Source organism: Camellia sinensis, chromosome 2 (genome assembly GCF_055761805.1).
Source record: "Camellia sinensis isolate YWXY chromosome 2, ASM5576180v1, whole genome shotgun sequence".
NCBI lineage: Eukaryota > Viridiplantae > Streptophyta > Magnoliopsida > Ericales > Theaceae > Camellia > Camellia sinensis.
The window spans coordinates 177,036,188-177,053,688 of NC_138962.1; the positions used below are offsets into that span (position 1 = coordinate 177,036,188).

At 35.2% G+C, this 17,501-nt stretch overlaps 1 protein-coding gene across 2 annotated transcripts; it reads left to right on the forward strand.

The window, feature by feature from the left end:
• Positions 1-1,717: 1,717 nt before the first annotated feature.
• On the forward strand, positions 1,718-17,177 carry LOC114307476 (uncharacterized). Of its 2 annotated transcripts, XM_082916258.1 has the most exons (5): positions 1,718-1,886; positions 2,024-2,077; positions 15,421-15,586; positions 16,714-16,783; positions 16,886-17,177. In XM_082916258.1, the coding sequence occupies exons 1-4, from the start codon at positions 1,815-1,817 to the stop codon at positions 16,776-16,778; spliced, it is 357 nt and encodes a 118-aa protein (XP_082772384.1). In that variant the 5' UTR covers positions 1,718-1,814; the 3' UTR covers positions 16,779-16,783; positions 16,886-17,177. The 2 variants fall into 2 exon arrangements, with proteins under 2 accessions (XP_082772384.1, XP_028108678.2); XM_028252877.2 differs by lacking the exon at positions 15,421-15,586.
• Positions 17,178-17,501: the final 324 nt, after the last annotated feature.

The following is a 17,501-nucleotide window of genomic DNA, read 5'->3' on the forward strand; positions in this document are numbered from 1 at the left end:
AAGTTTCACTTTGATTATTCGAATCGTTTATTTTTTGAAATCATAATGTGTAATGTGATTATGATTATTAGATTTACTTATTTTATTTTTTTATAAATAACGTGCATATTATGGTATGAAAGATAAACAATTCGAATAATCAAAATATGACATGCGATGAGCCCACAAACTCGAAGGGCATGGTTCAATGGAAATAATCTATACTCATAGTAGTGTGTTAATTATGTGTTAGTGCGTTTTTATTTTTTATTAGATTTAAATTTAAATTAAGATTTTTTTACTTAAATTTAAAATCATATTAAGTAAAAAATAAACATAATTGTTATATTTGGTTGAGATGTAATGAATATTTTATAGAATATAGAATGAATTTAAATTAGTTATTAATAATTTTATACAAAATTCAAGCTAAAAATTAGGATATAGGATATCTACGTATAAAAAATGAGATCAATAAGATAAATACAATCTTATAATAAAACGCTAATTAATTTGGAAAATATTATTAAAATTATATTAATCATTATTTTTTTTAAAACAGAAAACCTTTTTTTGGAGTTTCAAATATCTAATTAATTTGATTTTTTTTTTCTTCAAATAATCTACTCGACAAACAAAGCCCAACAACCTCACAGCACGGTGATGGGTTGGGGAATGACTCATCTCCATACTCTTATCCATCATACTCTTCCATATTTTATTTTTTGAGTTCCATTTTAGAGCCATAATGATAATCTAAACTGTTCATCTTGTAATTCCAACAATTTAAATGAGTTATATAAAATTAATTTCATTGAATATTACTATATACATGAATAAATTAATTAAAATGAACAATAATTGTGAGTTTAAATTTAAACCTTTTTTTTCTATAAAACAAAAGTGATTTGATCACGTGTTCATCGATATTTGATGAAGCCGATTTTTTGCACAAATGTTATTCATTGTGAGATTTACGAGATAAACAATTTAAATTATTATTATGATTCTAAAATGGAGGCCAAAATAAAATATGAAAAAATATGGTGGATAGAAGTATAGATTGAAGCCATTCCCGCTGTGCTGTGGCAACCCCAGACTCTAAAAGGTTATTGATTCCTTGTACTAATGCCGCCTCGGCTAGTATGTTTGAGAATTCAATAATACTACAAATTAAGATTTAATTATCGAAAAATTATTTAAAATTATCATCTCATAATTCATATTTATTTTGCATATATGGCTCACACTACACAATTAAAATTTAATCACACATTGTGCCTGTTTGGTGCAGCTTAAAAGTTATTTATTTCAGTTTTCAGCTTAATTTAAGTTATTTTGATGTGTTTGATTTAGCTTATAGCTTATACCTTATAACTTTTTAGAAGTCAAAAATCAGCTTATTCTTTGAATGGGACAGGAGATGCTTAATTTATATGTCAGAAATTAACGTATATTCATAATTATAAGGTATAAGCTGTTTAGGCATAAGTTATAAACACTTTCTTACAGCTCTACCAAACATGGCCATTATCATTAAGGAGGGATAAGAGTAAATTCATAAACTTAGGTTTATTTGGGATAAACTTTTGAGATTAAGACCAACACAAATAAAATACACTATTTTAATTAATAAGACAAAAACATCATATTTAATCATAATTATTATATTTATTATTATTTTCACAATCATCCAATCAATTATTTTAAAAAAAAAATCATCATTTCAAACCCAACCTTTTTAATCAATTGAAAAAAACTAATAAATAAGTACGAAGGTTTGTTTGGAATTTAGGCTAAGAAAAGGAGAGGAAGGTAGAAGTTTACAAGGCAAAATGGCTGCATCAACTTCACCTTCGTCCACTTCGAATGCTGCTGCAGATTCCACTCACCATCTCATTAAACGAGTAAAGTACCTCTCTCTCTCTCTCTCTCTCTCTCTCCAATAGAAGAGTTATATATCTATCTATCTATATATATATATACATATGTAATGGTGATGATGATAAAATTTTAATATATATGCTTGCTTTGATTTACACAGATAAGAAGCCACGAGATTGCTATAGTGGAGCTCAACAATCTTTCGTCCTCTCGGGTTTGCAAATCCCACAACCCTAAGCCCTCCTTATTTTTAATTTTTATAATTTTAGTAATTATGAATTATGGATGGAAAATTGTTGCCTAAGGATGTTTGGTGGTCAATTCAACCTAAAATAATAGAATTTTTTTTTTTTTAATTTTATTTTTAAACTTCACTTTGGAAAACACAACACAAATTAGTCTCTATAGGAAATGTATAATTATTGTCCCCAAATTTCATTTCCCATACAATCATGAATGAAATGGAGAGGATGATATCTCAGCCTTTATAACTAATTTGTGTTGGTTACAAAATAATTTTGCTTAATTTTTTATTTTATTTTCATAAAATGATTCAAACTGCATTTCTAACAGGGCGTATGGGTTTTTTATAACAAATCCTCGAACAACAAACACAGGAAAAAAAATTAAAGAAAAAAATGAAAATCCATTATAGAATGGGAACTGAAGGAACAATGTTGTGTCAATTTTAGATCTTATTAGGGAGTCTTGGTATTAGAAATCAGCAGCTTTGGATGGTGAATATTGCTTTACCATCAAGTTAGAGCCAATGGATAAGTCCTAGGTAGGTTGATTAAGAATTTATGACAATCTGTATGCGAAACCTTAACGCTGTGTTTGGTTGGGAGATTTGAGAAGAGATTAGAAAAGGGTCACATTTCACCTCCCTTTTTCCTTTCTTTTTCCTAATCCCTTCCAAAATCGCCCAACCAAACACAGCTTCAGAAAAATTTGGCAGAGAAAATCCAGGGGAAGCAGAAAATAGTTTGTAATTTTCTTCTAACTTTAAGAGATGGATCTAGGGCAGTTTTCATCTCCCTTGGGCTGAAGGATGTGCACAAAAATGTCCAAAATTGATTACCAATTTGTGCATATGTCAGTCAACTTTGAGTTTGGAAAGTACAGTTGAACGGGCCCACAACCATTTAACGTTTCCATAAGAGACATGCTTGTAGCCAAAGCGGGTTATTTTCATGGTATGTTCATTTATCAACACTTAAGGAGAACTGTTTATGCTGGATGTCAACTACTTAACACCCCTCCTTTCTCCTTTATTTTCTACTTGGGACTGGCTGTGTAGGGGCTGAAGTACTAAATAGGACAAGTTGTATGGGTCTTAGTTGTAGGAATCGTGCAACCAAGACACGAATCTTCGTAAGAAACGCGATTCCGCGGTTCTTAGAAAGAAACGTGTAAGAATCGCGTTTCTGTAGAGAGAGAAACGCGATCCTGTCCAAGATGGGATCGTTGGTGGCTGTGAACAAAATTCCTAACTTGTTGGTCAACAAGGAGAGGGGAGAAAGAAGGTGAAGTACCTGAAGGTCAGATCGTCCTGCTTCTTTGCTTCGTTTTTCTTCTCTCTCTGGCAGATCGTCTCTCTCTCTCTCTCTCGCTCTCGCAGATCTTCTCTGGCAGATCGTCTCTCTCTCTCTCTCGCTCTTGCAGATCTTCTCTGGCAAATCGTCTCTCTGGCAGATCGTCTCTCTATGGTAGATCGTCTTTCGTCTCTCTCTCTCGCAGTTCGTCTCTCTCGCTCGCTCTCGCAGATCGGCATCGTCTCCTCCGTCTTTGCCTTCTCTCACTCGTGCTCTCTCTCTCGCCTGATATATATGATTCGAATATATATAAGTATAAAACATATATCTTTATATATATTATATAAGATCTGGTTCAAAAAAAAATATATATATATATTATATAAGATAAAACATATATCTTTATATAAATATATATATTTAAAATATATATATATATATATTAACACATTATTATTTAATATATGTAATAAAAAAATATTAATTAAAAAAATAAAAATATTAATATATATAATCTTTATAATATATATATATAAATAAAAACATTAACACATATAAATATAATATATATATATATGAGTATATATTATACATATTAATAAAAAAACACAAATAAATATATGTAAAATAAAATAAAAAAAAATTAACAATAACACATTATTTAAAAAATATAATAAATAAAAAATAATTAATGTGTATTAAAATAAAAATATTTATAAAAAAACTTCTAATGTGTATTAAAAAATATATATATATATATATATATTACCGCTCCCCGAGGCGCTCCCAACCTAAGAAACTTCTATCGGCTCACGCTTCCCCGCTCCCGCCCCCGCTCCCGCTTCGTGCAACTAAGGTATGGGTAGATTAATGAACATAGTTGATTGGACTTTAAAGACCAAAAAAAATACCCAGTGAACAAGGAAACAGGGATGGCAATGAGTTTGGCATGGGATAGGCCAACCCCAACCCCAACCTAGCCTTTCTCTATGGGAGCAACCCCACCAGACCATGGTTCCATACATGGCTGCATGTTCCCAGATTTTGTCTAATCTCAGTCCTAAAACTCGCCCTCAGCACTTCCTCAGCTAACCATGCCCTTTATCCCAATCAGGTCAAGAGCCATTGCAAATCCTTCATTACCCTCCTATGTACTCTTAAATTTCTTCTTTATAGGGGCAGGGCAAGAACCTATATATTTATCAAGATTAACATCCATCCAGTAAAGTATTTGTCTGTTTATGTACAAGTACAAAGGGATATATTAAAACCAACTATTTGTTATTAAACTTCTGATACATGCTATATAGTTTTGGAAGAAATGGTTCAACAAAGATTAAACATGAAAGGGATATTGGCCTAAGGGTTACATGAGGAAGTATTGGGAGGCTTCCCCTCTTTGCTGATGTGGTTATTGAGAGAGAGAGACAGGAGCAAGAGAATTTTTTAAGAGAGAGATTTCACTTCAATGTTTGATGGGATTGATGCTTATTTCTTTTGTTAATTTTTGGCGAATCGTATACCCTTGTAGATACTTTGGGTCGTGTAGGTGACATTTTTGTATACTTTTGGGACATGTTTGATTGGAAGGATTAAAGCATGGGATTAGGATTATTAATCCGTGGGCCCAATCATCCTATGTTTGTTTTGACATTTTGGTTTAGGACTATTAATCCAATGGATAATTAATCCAACAAATTTGTAAGATTATTAGTAATAGGCAAGGTTTTAAAAAGCGGCCGCAACCGTTACGTAACGCCGTTACGTAACGGTTTTGGCGTTTACCGCCACCCGTTACGGCAGCTTTTGCAGTGTGATTGAGATTCACAGGTGTGTCGGCCGTAGCGGCTGCCATAGTAGTCGTAACGGTGTCGTAACGGCCTGTTACGCACCGTTACGTAACGGTTTCAAACTGTTTCTTTCGAAAAAAACACACAAAAAAAAGCTGAAAATAGGGGAAGAGGGATAGAGAGAAGAGGGAAGATAAAGAGAGAAAATGGAGGAGCAAAAGATAGAGAGAGAGAAGAGGGAAGATGAAGAACATGTTATTGATTTGTTGAAACTGTAAGACCTATGCTACTCTATTCAGCTGCTATCACTAAACCATTTTGTTTGTGTGTGTCTATCTATATATTGTTTGAAAATACTAATAACAATAATAATAATAAGTGTGGTCATTATCTATTTAGTTTGGTTAAAATATGTATATATATATTTAGGCTCTTATTTATTCTCTTACTTTTGTCATTGTTTATCTTATATATAATAGTTAGTAATTAATTTTTTGTATAATATAAAGTTATTAATTATTAAAATAAAATGTAAAAAACTCAGTTTATAATGATTTAAAAATATGAAATATATTGGATCATACTTAAAAATTTACAAAAATTGATCAATATTTATTTTTAACCCAATAAATATGATCATGGAAAAAAAATGTGTATCGGTAAATTTTTTTCAAATTGTGCGAAAAATAAAAAAATTCACGGTTCCGGTTACCGCAACCGTTATACTACGACCTTTACACCCCGCAACCGCAACCGCGTTACCGCCACCGTTACGGCGACTGCAACCGCTTTTCAGAACCTTGGTAATAGGGTAGGGGTGGGATAGTTAATACCACACTAATTTAATAGGATTATTAATACCTCACTATTAGTATTGTGAATCAAACATGGCCTTGGTGTATAGGGCTGTGCTCCATTTTGAGACACTCTTCTTTTAATACATTACATTTGTCCGAAAAATGTAAGTGATTATGTGAAGGTTTAAAGCCAAAGTGTTTTCCATCGTTATAGTGACTTGGAAAAAAAACACTTCTTGTGTGTAGGGTGTTGGAGAAGATAGGCGTACAAATCACACAAATGGACATCATTATGGACATGGACAATTTAACAATATGAAATTGGAGGGAAAAAAGATTTACTAATCAGAATGGCCTTACTACGAGGGCAACCATTTCTAGTTTGATTTAGCCATAGATAGATTTGCTAGAAATGTACAAAAGAATGTTTTGTGATCTATGTTGTTTGGTGATTATATAGTTTTAGTTCTCAAAATAGAAATATTAGGACCTAATTCTAGATGCGAAGAATAAAGTGATTGATGGGAGGTTCGAACAACTAAAGTACGACCTGGGTCTGAATAACACTCAGAACAAGCTTGAAATTATGCAACAAAACAGGTTATGCTTGAAATTATGCAACAAAACAGGTTATGGGACTCAAAACCAAGGCCTAACAAACAGCAAATTAAGGCTACAATAATTACCAAAATTTGATATTTGAATCTCCAAAAAAGATATTGCAACCTTGTATACAGGTAGTGTAGAGAGTCAGAAATTAACCTCCGAGTCAATTATGGACCTAAGTGCGGAGATTGCCCTTTTTAGGCGACCAAGAATGGTTGAAGGAGCATGGGTTAAAGCCCAAGGGAAGTAGGCCAACAATGGGCCGAAGCAAGTCTGACCCGCCAAGGGTCCGAGTGGATTTCATTAGGGAAAAACGTCTAAGTGAAGTTGCAGAGGCATTACTTGCAGCGGTTAAGGTGCTAAGGCATTCTGTCTCAGCGTTGCCATTCCAAGTATTGCCAGTACCACCGCCATCTGAAGTTGTTGAGGGAAAGAGAAAATCGAAGCAACTAAGTTGCAGAGGTAGCGCTTGCAAGGTCAAGTTGCGGAGGTACTTTGTCGGCGCCGTCATCTCTAATATTGTCGGTGCCACCATTTGAACTTGTCACGGGAAATAACCACCGCAACAACTATAGCAGCCGCAACTAACTTGCAAAGGAAACGCCCCACCAAGGTAATAGTAGCCTTTGAGAGAATCTTCCCCTCCACAAGTAGAGACTACTGCTTGGCGCTGATAGCAGGCCCCAAAGCCTACTGGTTGGAGCTGATAGCAGGCCTAGAGATAGTATACTGCGGTAACCTCGCGAAAGTAGAAGTAGGGTAGCCCGAGCACAAGGGACTCCCTTTCCATTTACCTAGGTCATGGACCTGTCTTGGTTGCACAAGTAGGACCAAGGAAGCCCCTTTAGCCTTGATACTTACTAAGGCACATCATGGCTGATAGCAGACTTGGCTGTGGCCTTCGTCTTAGGAAGCTGGAGAGTTTGTGATTAGGTGGCTAAGGGTGGAGACTTCGCTGAGGTGAACACGAACATAGTTGATAGCAAGCTATGAAATCCTGAGAATGCATGTCTTGGCTAAACTGAACTGAGAAGCCAATTGCAGCGGCAAACATTACCGCCGCAAGTGCACTTACTGAGATTCAAGCTGAGAAGGCAAGTTGTAGCAGTAAACACTTCTGCTGCAAGTGCATTTGTTGAGGCATCTGTGCCAAACAGATAGTACACAGTACGTGTAGAGGAACACGTAGCACCTTCACCTTGATGGCCCAAGGTAGAATATTCCATGTGATTCTTAGAGACACATGTCCTTACTTTATTTAGCCATTTGGTATCCTTTGGAACCAAAGAAAATCCTATAAATAGGACCCATTTCCCAAGGTCCAAGAGGAGTATTCTGGGAATTTGGGGAGATACTGTCCATTTGTGCGCTTCCATTCTCTTCTTCTTGAGCCACTTGCTCCACCTTCACCTAGCTGCTCATTCTCTAACTTTCCCAAAGTTTTGTTGACTCGTTCTCCAGCCATTTCATCTTTGTTGGACCATTAACGTAGTTTTGCCTCTCTAATTATTCTCCTAATCATTGTTTACCTCAAACCCCCCTACCAGTAGCTAATGAAGTTAGTTCACAGTGAAGTACATAGGGATCAATAAAACTACAAATCAGCAACAAGGTGACAAGTGGTTAACTTGTAACCACCCATAACAAGCTAGAGATATGTGGCTTCCATGCAGTCATCCAATGACGAGCTACTTAAGTATATTTATTAAAAAAAGCAGTTTCTTAAACTATGTTTTCAATTCTTCATGATAACTAAACAAGAAATCTTTTCCCACCAAAACTGTAATTGGATCTTCACCACATCAGTGATACTCAATACCTAATGGTCTTGAGATATTTAAGACTATTATAGATTATATAGAACGTAAATTTAACTAAGTATGCTAAAGTTGTGAAAACCAATGGTCAAACTATAAGCAAAAAATAACCTTCTTTTCTTGTATTGCATTATTACCAGTGCGAAAATTTAGGATGTTTTCATGGGATAAGAGTTGGATAATGAAGTCAAGGAATCTGTCCAAAATGTTGTGTCGTAGGTTAGGGATTTAATTAATCGAGTAATTATATATAACAAACTAAAGTCATCCGTTGGATAAGGTTGAGTATATAAATAGCATGCTGACTATTAAAAAGTTGGAAATAGTATGTTCAGAAAAAAAAACATGGTAGTTGAGATAATAATGTTGGAATCTGCTGGAAATTGTGTTCATGCATATAATATGATAGTGGTGTTGGTGGTAGATAGTGGCATGTATAGAATATGATAGTGGTGTTGGTGGTAGATAGTGGTATGTATAGAATATGATAGTGGTGTTGGTTGTAGATAGTGGCATGTATAGAATATGATAGTGGTGTTGGTGGTAGATAGTGGCATGTATATAATATGATAGTGGTAGATAGTGGTAATATATAATATGTAAGTGGCATATAATGGGTTATGATGATGTTTGTAATATCTCCTATATAAGGAGTGTCATTTGGTCTTGTAAGATAAGAAGTTTTGAATATAACTGAAATATATTCCTTCTTCCTCATATTTTTCGGAGTTCTTCTTCTTCATATTTTCTAAGTTGGTATCAGAGCAACAAAAAACACAGCAGCCCTAAAACCGTCATAGCCATGTCGGAAGTCACGTCCGGAACCACTTCAACCCCTGCCGCTGCCATTCCGGTGAAAACGTCCAACTCTCACTCTGTCCAAATCACCACCATCCGCCTAAATGGTGATAATTTTCTCCGCTGGTCACAATCTGTCCGGATGTATATCCGTGGGCAAGGAAAGATCGGTTACATCACTGGTGACAAGAAGGCTCCTGCTGTTAATGATCCGTTGTTCGACAATTGGGACGCTGAAAACTCCATGGTTATGACATGGTTGGTCAATTCCATGGAGGAGGATATAAGCTCTAATTACATGTGCTATACTACTGCACAAGAATTGTGGGATAATGTTAGTCAGATGTATTCTGACCTAGGAAATCAATCTCAAGTTTTCGAATTAACTTTGAAGTTGGGAGAGATTCGTCAAGGAGATGATTCCGTCACCAAATATTTCAATTCGTTGAAAAGGTTGTGGCAGGATCTTGACATCTTCAACACATACGAATGGAAATCGGTTGACGACTGCAACCACCACAAGAAAACTGTGGAAGATAGCCGTATTTACAAGTTTCTTGCCGGCCTCAACATTGAGTTCGATGAAGTGCGAGGAAGAATTATTGGCAGACCTCCTCTCCCATCCATTGGCGAAGTATTTGCTGAAGTCAGAAGGGAAGAGAGCCGAAGGAGCGTCATGCTTAAGAAAAAAGGTAATGGTGAATCAATTGAAATTTCTGCTTTAATTAGCGATGCTGCGGCCAACAAGGCTGCAAATTACCAGCGCAGGTTTGATGATAAGCCACGGGTCTGGTGTGATTTTTGCAACAAGCCTCGCCATACACGCGAAACGTGTTGGAAGATTCATGGCAAACCTGTCAACTGGAAAAGCAGCAAACAAGGAGAGAAGAATCGTGGCTTTCCTACCGCTAATGAAGCCGATTCAGGTCCCTTCAACAAAGAGCAGATTGATCAACTCTTAAAGCTGATAAAATCCAACTCCTCAACCGGTACTCCTAGTGTTTTGTTGGCACAAACAGGTAGAAATCCTAAAGCCTTCTCTTGCCTAAACTTCTCTCCGTGGATCATAGATTCCGGTGCCTCCGATCACATGACTAGTTTTTCCCATTTATTTAGTACCTATTTCCCTTGTTCTGGTCATAACAAAATCAGAATAGCCGATGGTAGTTTTTCACCTATTGCAGGAAAAGGATTTATTAAACTAACTGAGAAAATTAATCTCAATGCTGTTCTTCACGTCCCCAACTTAGCCTGTAACCTTTTGTCTGTCAGTAAACTATCTAAGGATTCTAATTGTCGTGTTACATTTTTTGAATCCCATTGTGAATTTCAGGACCAGAACTCGGGGATGATGATTGGGCGTGCTAGGATGCTTGAAGGTCTTTACTACTTTGATGAAGTACCTGTTAGTAATAAAAAAGCTCAGAGCTTTAATAGTACCAGTTCAATCTCTGTTCGAGAAAAAATAATGCTATGGCACTATAGGCTAGGACATCCTAGTTTTCTTTATCTGAAACATTTATTTCCAGAATTATTTAAAGGGATTGATTGTTCTTCTTTTCATTGTGAAAGTTGCATTTTTGCAAAATTTCATCGCTCTACTTATTTGCCAAAACCTTACCAGGCTTCAAAACCTTTTTATTTGATTCATAGTGATGTTTGGGGCCCTTCTAAAATCACTACTCTTTCTGGTAAAAGATGGTTTGTTACATTTATTGATGACCATACCCGCTTATGTTGGATTTATTTGATGAATAAAAAATCTGACGTGAAAAATTTATTCACAAATTTTTACAATATGATTGAAAACCAATTTCACACCAAAATTGGTATTTTACATTCTGATAATGGAACAGAATATTTCAATGAGCAGTTGGGTGAGTTTTTGGAAAAAAATGGGATTTTTCATCAATCTACATGTCGGGATACCCCTCAACAAAATGGCATTGCAGAACGAAAAAATAAACATCTACTTGAAGTAGCACGTGCTATAATGTTTTACATGCATGTTCCTAAATATTTATGGGGTGAAGCAATTTTAACAGCCTCTTATTTGATAAACAGGATGCCTACAAAGGTGTTAACATACAAAACACCTTTTGATTGTCTCAAAACTTTTTTTCCTGACACGAGGTTGTTTTCTGATTTACCCGCCAAAGTTTTTGGATGTACTGCCTATGTTCATGTTCCCAGTCAATTTCGTTCAAAACTTGACCCCCGTGCTATAAAATGTGTTTTTTTGGGTTATTCCTCAAACAAAAAGGGGTATAAGTGCTTCGATCCTCAAAACAAGAAATTTCATGTGAGTATGGATGTGTCATTTGTGGAAACAAAATCCTATTTCCCCAACACTTCTCTTCAGGGGGAGACAAGTGGAGTAGAAGACCGTTTTTGGGATATTTCTATCCCGCTCCCCAATGTCATTTATCCTACACAAAAATCACATCTGTCTGATAATGATCACTTAGGAGAACCAAGTTCTATGGTGCCTAGTCAAGAAGATTCTTGTTTAGGGGGAGAAGTACTACAAAATGATCTAAATCCTGAGCTTCAGGTTTATACTAGGAAGCGATTTCATCTGAGGAATAATGACCCGAATGTCCATCCTAATGACCCGAATGTCCACCCGAGTTCTGGCATCGAAATTTTAGGTAATCCTATTCCTTCTATTTCCGACCTTGATGTACCTATAGCAATTAGGAAAGGTGTCCGAAATTGCATTAAACATCCTATTGCAAATTACCTCTCCTATCAAAGACTGTCTAAAAACCATAGAGCTTTCACATCTAGGATTTCACACTTGTTTGTTCCAAGGAATATACAGGAAGCATTGGATGATCCGAATTGGAAATTAGCAGTCATGGAGGAGATGAATGCTTTAAGGAGAAGTGGTACTTGGGAGATAGTTGATCTACCCAAAGACAAGAAAACAGTTGGGTGTAAATGGGTGTTTACGATAAAATGTAACGCAGATGGAAGCGTTGAGAGATACAAGGCGAGACTGGTAGCTAAAGGCTTCACTCAAACTTATGGGATCGACTATCAGGAGACGTTTGCTCCTGTTGCTAAAATAAATTCCATCAGAGTACTGTTATCTCTTGCAGTAAATTCAGATTGGCCTCTACATCAACTTGACATTAAAAATGCATTTCTCAATGGTGATCTTGAAGAGGAGGTGTTCATGAGCCTACCGCCGGGATTTGAGCAGAGACTTGGAAGTGACAGAGTATGCAGATTGAACAAGTCATTATACGGACTCAAACAATCACCAAGAGCGTGGTTTGAACGCTTTGGGAAGGCAGTTATCAGTTGTGGCTTCTCGCAGAGTCAAGCAGATCACACAATATTTTATAAACATTCAAAAAACAGTAAAATTGCAATTTTGATTGTTTATGTTGATGACATCATTTTAACTGGTAATGATGAAGCAGAGTTAGCAGCCCTCAAAGAGAAACTCGCAAAAGAATTTCACATTAAGGATCTGGGAGCCCTCAAGTATTTCCTCGGAATGGAATTTGCAAGATCCAAGGAAGGTATATTCGTTAATCAGAGAAAATATGTTCTTGATCTCCTTGGAGAAACAGGTATGCTTGGTTGTAAGATGGCGGAGACTCCGATCGAGCCTAACTTGAAGTTACAAGCTGCTAAGGCTGAAGAAGTCAAAGAGAGGGAACAATATCAGCGACTTGTAGGGAAATTGATTTACTTGTCTCATACGCGGCCTGATATTGCCTTTGCAGTCAGCATGGTAAGTCAGTTCATGCACTCACCAGGGGCAGAGCACTTTGAGGCCGTTTATAAGATCTTAAGATATTTGAAAGGAACTCCAGGGAGAGGCTTACTATTCAAGAAACATGGACATCTTCAAGTTGAAGTATACACAGATGCAGACTGGGCAGGAAGTGTTACAGACAGGAGATCAACATCCGGATACTGCTCCTTTGTAGGTGGGAACCTAGTTACTTGGCGGAGTAAAAAACAGAATGTGGTAGCTAGAAGTAGTGCAGAAGCAGAGTTCAGAGCTGTTGCCCATGGAATCTGTGAAGTAATGTGGATTAAAAGAATTCTTGAAGAATTAAAGCTTTCTCACCCGACACCTATGAAGGTCTATTGTGACAACAAAGCAGCTATATCTATAGCTCATAATCCAGTTCTACATGATCGCACCAAACATATAGAAGTGGATAAACATTTCATCAAGGAGAAAATCAATGCTGGCATAATCTGTATGACCTACCTTCCAACAGGTGAACAATTAGCTGATGTGCTAACGAAGGGACTACACAAGAAGCAATTTGATAAGCTGACTAGCAAGCTGGCTATGGAAGATATCTTCAAACCAGCTTGAGGGGGAGTGCTGGAAATTGTGTTCATGCATATAATATGATAGTGGTGTTGGTGGTAGATAGTGGCATGTATAGAATATGATAGTGGTGTTGGTGGTAGATAGTGGTATGTATAGAATATGATAGTGGTGTTGGTTGTAGATAGTGGCATGTATAGAATATGATAGTGGTGTTGGTGGTAGATAGTGGCATGTATATAATATGATAGTGGTAGATAGTGGTAATATATAATATGTAAGTGGCATATAATGGGTTATGATGATGTTTGTAATATCTCCTATATAAGGAGTGTCATTTGGTCTTGTAAGATAAGAAGTTTTGAATATAACTGAAATATATTCCTTCTTCCTCATATTTTTCGGAGTTCTTCTTCTTCATATTTTCTAAGTGAATCTAAACTGTACTTTTATTTTTTTCTTGTTTTCTTTCTTTTGTTTGATTGTATTAGGGTTGTGCCCCTTGGCACTTCTTTAATACAATTTTCTTTGTTACTGATCACAAGAAAAAAAAACAAAAAAGGAACATAATCGCCAACAGATAATTTTATGAGGAAGTGTGATGTCATTTAAGTTGAAGGTGTGATAGGAAGGAATAGAGCAAGGTCTAAAGAGAACATGGGTAGCAGTTGTAGGAAGACATGATTGCCTAGAATGTAATAGAGAATAGGCCCCAGTTAGAGCTATATGGGAAAGACAGATTTGCGAAGTTGACACTAGTAATTGTGATTTTAAGCTTTTCTAGAGAAGTAATTCAGCATTGGATCATTTAAAAATAGGAATCTGCCAGAGTTGAACTGTTTTCTCTTGGTGTTTTCAAAGTCCTTTTAGTTTTTAAATCGTAGCATTTACTTTCCCTTTCTCAGGTTTATTTATCTATCAGCATACTGATCAATGTAATTAAGGGCCTGTTTGGGAAATGGCTTTTTTAGTGCTCTTAAACTAAAATATGAAGTGAAAAAAAAAAAAACAATAATATGTTTGGGAATGACTCTTTGGCTTTTTATGAAAAAATATGCAGAAGGTTGTGTGAATGGGAAGGAATCTTCGACTTTGTAGAGAGAATGCGAAGGAATTTTTTATTTTTTTTGTACGAGTTAAAAACTTTTTTGCCTTTTTGACTTTTGAGTGACTTTTTTTGGCTAAAATAGCCACTTGCTTAACAGAGCCTAAGTTTTATATTTTGTTGGCTGAATTTATATTAACTTCAATGATATTATCAGTAAATGTGAACTTCTTACATTTCCTAGGAGCATAAGGAGATTGAAGGTTCAAAAGTTGTAGTAAGTTCAAGTCAGTCATTAGAGGGTTGCACTGGACTACAAAAAATGAAAATATTTATTTTAGGGGAGCAAAATTTTGCTTCTTGGTCCTTTTTAGGGAAGACATAAGAGTAGCATAATCATAATCTTTCTAAACCTGAACCAACAACCCTACCCTAATTGTAAACAACCTAGTTTGTAAACAACCCTACCCTAAATTGTAAACAACTTTTAGTCATCCAAAATCAACCTAGTTTGTCCAATTGGCAAAATTAATTATGGATTATTGTCTTCCAAAGTTAAAAAATGGAAATTTTCAAAAAAAAAATAATAAACAGGAAAAAAGAACCTGTCAAGCAGAAAAGAAAACTGTTCAGATAACTGTAGAAAGACCATTAAAATTTCAAAATCTGATGAAGGATGAAAGGGTACAGAACAGGTCATTAAAGAGTTAAAAAGGAAAGACAGCACAAACTTTCTTAAAATAAAGTTTTATTAGTTGTTGATTTCCTAAAATACTCCATATTAATTGAAAGATATTTCAAAAAGTATAAACTTCCACTGAATAGATCAAAATCTAGAAGTGTGGTCTGGTCATTATTTTTATTAGCATTACAGAGGATGGAGGGTCTACAACAGAATAACATGGCAATATCTTGGGGTCACAACCCGTGTAACATCATTCCTAAGACGACGAAATGAGAATCACAAGGTTGAAAGTCATAGATGGTTGAACCCACGTGGCCCAAATGGTTTTGGGATGCTTAATCAGCTAGGTATTTTCCTTCTCAATTGTAGTGGGTAGCTAAACTATCCCAGATTCTTGTCATCAACATATTTTAAAGGCCTCAATTTAATATATGTTTAAAGGCCCCAATTAAGAAAGCATGGGTTCTGTTGATTTGTTCAGTTTCTTGAAGAGGACAGTATCCTCTTCTTCTTCATCAGCTTAATCTATAAGAAACTATTAGCAGCAATTTCCTTTTATATTTTCTAGGGAATGCAGGGCGGTGGCAAAAATTAGAGAAAAGACAACTGAAAAAAATAGGGGTGATGAATTAAAAATAGCAGTAACTTCTTTATATATATATATATATTTTGTAAACCTGAATTTTACAGTAGCATAGACTTTAGATGGGTTCCGTTACAACCCATGCGCTGTGATGTGTTTAGTTGCACCTGCAATAATTGGTGGATCTGCTAGTTATTGTTGTCAAGTTCTTCACATGTACTTGGAAATAATTTATTTATATAAAAAAAAAATGTTACTTGGCAATAATTTGTGAAGGTTTTTTTCATCAATTCTCTTGCATCAAATACATTATAACAAAAATGCATAAAGTATTGTTTAAAATGCCTAGTATTAATTATCTTCATCATTTTATGATTGAACCCATTTAACTGAGATAATTTCATATAAAGTTTCTGTGGAAAAGAGAGGAGGGGAAGGGCAAAGATCATTAACTGAACCGTCAGCTTTCTATGCTGAATTGAGTTTTGTGCTGTCGAATCTTAAGCCCCCTAAGTTTTTAATGATCTATTTTTATGAGCCATTTTATCATGAATTAAGCTTTTAGCAGTAGACCCTTTAACCTGCTTTTTAGTCTTGGCTCTTGCCACTTGGTGCAACGGTGCATGTTCACTACTAAAACGGAAGCTTGAACTTGAAATTTCATCCTCTAATTGACGGGTGATATCATTAAAGTGACTATGATTTTTTTTATTTTCATGTCATGTCATATGTGCTTATAGCATAAGAGCGTTACTTTTCCTTAATTTATCATTCACAATAAACTTTTTGATCTTTCAGAGCACCACGTGCCGTATATTGTTTGCTAGCCTTTGCTTTTCCTGTTTTGATCAATTAAGTTTACAGAGAAACAATTGCGTTACTTGTCTGCAGGCTGTTTATCAGAAAAATGGGAACATATTTTTCCGTACTACTGCTCAGAAAGCAACAGCATTTAAACGGAGTGAGAATTTTATTTTTGATTCCCTTAAATTTTTATTTTTCTACCACGGGTAGTAATCTTGTAATACGTATTCTTCTCATCAGTTTGCTGGTTACTTTACAGGACAACTTGATGCAACTAAAGCTAAGCTACAGCAGTTAAATTCACCTTGATTTTTGTTAGAGCTCTTTATGGTCTGCTAATTATTTTTGTTAACTGCTGTTTTTAGACTATTTGCTTGCTTGTTATACCAAACATTCACTGTTGACCTAACCAAAAAAATGAAAATTAATTTTTTTTTTTTTTTTCTCATTAAGAGATTATGTTGTATATTAGGATCATTTTGAAATGTGAACAACTTTATATGTATATTTCAATACAACAATTTCTTGAAAGCAGTGCAGGATTTGAAAAATGTTCATCAATGTCCCGGCTCTTTGGCTGAATCCTTGTCTGTTCTTTGCCACAATTAACTTAATCTGAGCATCTCCAATGGTTATTGTTATATTGTCATTGCCGTTGCTATAATTTGACAATGAGTAGTTCTATTTTGTCAAATTATAGCAATGGTGCTCCAATGATCATTTGTTATTTTGGTAAATCTCAACTAATTTTTTCTTCAAGTTTGTAAGTGTTGTTTGGATATAGTTTTTTTTGTGATTTTATTTTTATTTATTTATTGTCTTTTGTGACTTTTTTTTAATTGTTTTAAAAAAAAATTATATATTTATATTATTCC

Bases quoted from the DNA above. Each gene is read 5' to 3' on its own strand.
- LOC114307476 (XM_082916258.1), top strand. From the start codon at position 1,815: ATGGCTGCATCAACTTCACCTTCGTCCACTTCGAATGCTGCTGCAGAT. The intron at 1,887-2,023 runs GTAAAGTACCTC...TGATTTACACAG, and splicing joins CTCACCATCTCATTAAACGA to ATAAGAAGCCACGAGATTGC. The intron at 2,078-15,420 runs GTTTGCAAATCC...TATTTTTATTAG, and splicing joins ACAATCTTTCGTCCTCTCGG to CATTACAGAGGATGGAGGGT.